General features: G+C 42.7%; 1 protein-coding gene across 1 annotated transcript; it reads right to left on the bottom strand.

Annotated features, from left to right (window-relative positions):
• Window positions 1-1,509: 1,509 nt before the first annotated feature.
• LOC150076802 (uncharacterized) lies at window positions 1,510-2,328 on the bottom strand. The gene has a single exon (XM_090385681.1). The coding sequence runs from the start codon at window positions 2,326-2,328 to the stop codon at window positions 1,510-1,512; it is 819 nt and encodes a 272-aa protein (XP_090241807.1).
• Window positions 2,329-2,901: the final 573 nt, after the last annotated feature.

The following is a 2,901-nucleotide window of genomic DNA, read 5'->3' as shown; positions in this document are numbered from 1 at the left end:
AAGCAATCCTTGAGGCTTTGGGATAGAATGATTTAGCATGCACTAATTTATATATATAAGATTCCCAGTTTGTAAGGCAGAATATATTAAAGTTAAATGCATCTCTTTTATTATACACATTTATATCTATAGTATTATGTAATATTTCTCTATTTAGATCCAGGTAATTTGCCATAGTATCAGAGCTATTAGTTTTTTCCAGTGTAAGTTCATCTGGATATAATCTGCTGTAATCCTGAATGAAATGTGGACAATTAAACACATAGATCATCTACGTATTTGAACATTAGTAGATTATCTGGAAATGTTTTTTTTATTAAGGTATCCCACTAGGTTAAATCAAGGTTTATGGTTCTATACTTGGAACATATTATTTTTATATTCCAAGTATAGCTTGTGGAGAACTTTTTTTAAATTACTAAATATAATTCAGTTTCGCTGAGGGAAAAAAAAACATAAAAATAATAAATTTGGAGCAAAATTTTCTTTATGAACTTGAGACTTTATTTTAACTTGTTAAAAACAAGTTAAAATAAAAAAGTAATTAAATCACAAAATTTCAGATATAAGTTGTCCTTCCTCAGTTGGGAGCATTATTACAAAAAAAAGTACAGGATGTCACGTGCTCGGCAATGGTGGTCATGCAAGGTAAAACGTGTAACCAAGTGCAGACAACAAGCAGCAGTTGGCAGTAGAGGCTTGTGGTTGTAACTGCAGCACTTGAGTATGTTGCGTGCGCCGATGTTTATCATTCAGTAGGATGGTTGCTTCAGTTATGGGATGGATGCGACCTCCTTTGTTCTGGTTAAAGGAATTTCTATAACACGAGATGTGGAGCAATTCCAACCAGACACGATGGTAGTGGCAGGATTGGTTAATAATCTCAACTTCGCGGCATGGGTTGATGTCATGTTAGGTAGACCAGGAGTGTTCCAAATCTGCGGAACGGATTGCTCTCTCATGTTCTGAGACTCTATCTTTGAGTCTCCTGCCAGATTCACCAACGTAACAGCCAGTGCAGTACACCAACCTGCACAGCAAAAGGGGGGAGGGGAATTGGTGTCTTTACCCTCATCTCGAGGGTGCTGCATTTCCTTCCCGGAAGCTGCAAGCACTTTATCCTGTAAGACCCTCAAAAGTTGTTGCAACAGGTTCGGGTAGTAGGGGTCGAAGCGAGGTCTTCGCTGTGTGCAGCCCTAGGTTTAGCTGCACAGCCACAGGCCTGTAGGTCACACCTATCTAAGGCACTGGCGAGGTAGCTGCATTTAGCCAGATCTGCTTTTACCCTAATAATCTCAGAGTGCCTCTCGTCCATAGAACTGGAGTGAGTCCAGGTGCAGGTTAGTAGGGCTCGTGTGGTACCAAGAAGCTGAATATGAGCATGTGCTGACCGGTAGTTGGTGAATTGGCCAGCACACATCAGTTTGTGATGGGCTGAGCTCTTTAAATGTGTATTGTCATGCTGAACAAGGGTATCCAAAAAAAGGAAGAGCATTGTCCAACTCCAGTTCAATGTTGAATTGAATGAAGGGCAGCAGAGTTGAGGTGTCGTAAAAGTTGGTCATAAGACTCGCGTGGAATGATCACAAACACATCGTCAACATAGCGACACCAAAAGGCTATAGGATCTGGCAGAACCACAAACACACAATTGTCCAGTTCATACATAACGATGTCTGCTGTGACTGAGCTGACAGGTGCACCCATGGCTGTATCATGAATTTGACAATAAAGGGATTCACCGTACATAACGACACCACCAGTCAGGCACAATCTGAGGGCAGTGGAAATGTAGTTGAAACACAGCAAAGTTCTGCTGCCCAGGTTTTGGTCATTATCCAGGAGTTGTTTGGCACATGTAATGGCCAGTTGGACAGGAACTGAAGTGAAGAGTGCTACTATGTCAAACAAGGCCATAACCTGATCTGAAATGGTTACACCAGAAACCAGGTTAAGGAACTCTCCACTTTTGGAAATCATGTGAATGGTCTTGCCTACCAGAAGCAAAAGCAGATTGGTGACGAACTTCGTTAACTCATAAGTCGGGGAACTACAACAGAAGACGATAGGTCGTAAAGGTACACTTTGCTTGTGGACCTTCGGTAAACTGCAAAACTGTAGAATCTGGCATCTGGAGGTATGTAGACGCCAGCGTATGGATTCAGAGATTTTGTCAGACTTGGACCAATCGTAGACTAGGCTGTTTACTTTGGCCTCCCACCACTCTAGGATCTTCAAGAGAGAGTAGAGTACAGGTTGGTAGATGGAGGTATCCTGTAAAAGAGATAGGGCTTTCACTTGGTAGTAGGAACGATTTAGATTGACCATTCAACGCTCCTTATCTACTTGTAAAATGACAATGGAATCATCTCGTTTCAACTAGTTGAGGGCAGAGATTTGACGTCGGTTAAGATTAGAGTTAACTGGATGGGCACGCTGTAGGATTGCCTCAGTTTTTAGGCAAATCACATTTGCAGTCTCTTTGGGCAATCATGTCAACGACGCCTCAACACCCATAGCAAGTCCTGTGACTGGGAGACTGCAGTGGAGAATCGCAAACCTCATCCCTAGGGTGAATAGACCTAACTGCTCGTCACACAAGTGTTTGTGACTTAAGTTCAGCACAAACAGAGCAGTCCAAGGTAGGGGCTCTTTGCAGGTAACCAGTGTTACGGGCCTCCTGAACTAATTTGTTGAACTTACTTTGCTGTCGAGAGTGATAACAGTCCGATTCCCGGACTGCTTGGGAACATAAGGGTCGAATTACATTGGAATATACAGAGGTGGGGACCAGGCTCCTGAGTTCGAGCATGAGGACGGCTCAGCTGGTGGAAGCTCCCTGTAGGTTCTGGTGATTAAGATATTTAGAGTTCTGAAACTGAAGTTCCGACAGGCAAGGTG

This window comes from Mastigoproctus giganteus, chromosome 12 (assembly GCF_048544385.1).
Source record: "Mastigoproctus giganteus isolate SK-2022 chromosome 12, ASM4854438v1, whole genome shotgun sequence".
In the NCBI taxonomy this organism is placed as follows: Eukaryota; Metazoa; Arthropoda; class Arachnida; order Uropygi; family Thelyphonidae; genus Mastigoproctus; species Mastigoproctus giganteus.
This window is presented reverse-complemented; position numbering and strand designations above follow the sequence as displayed.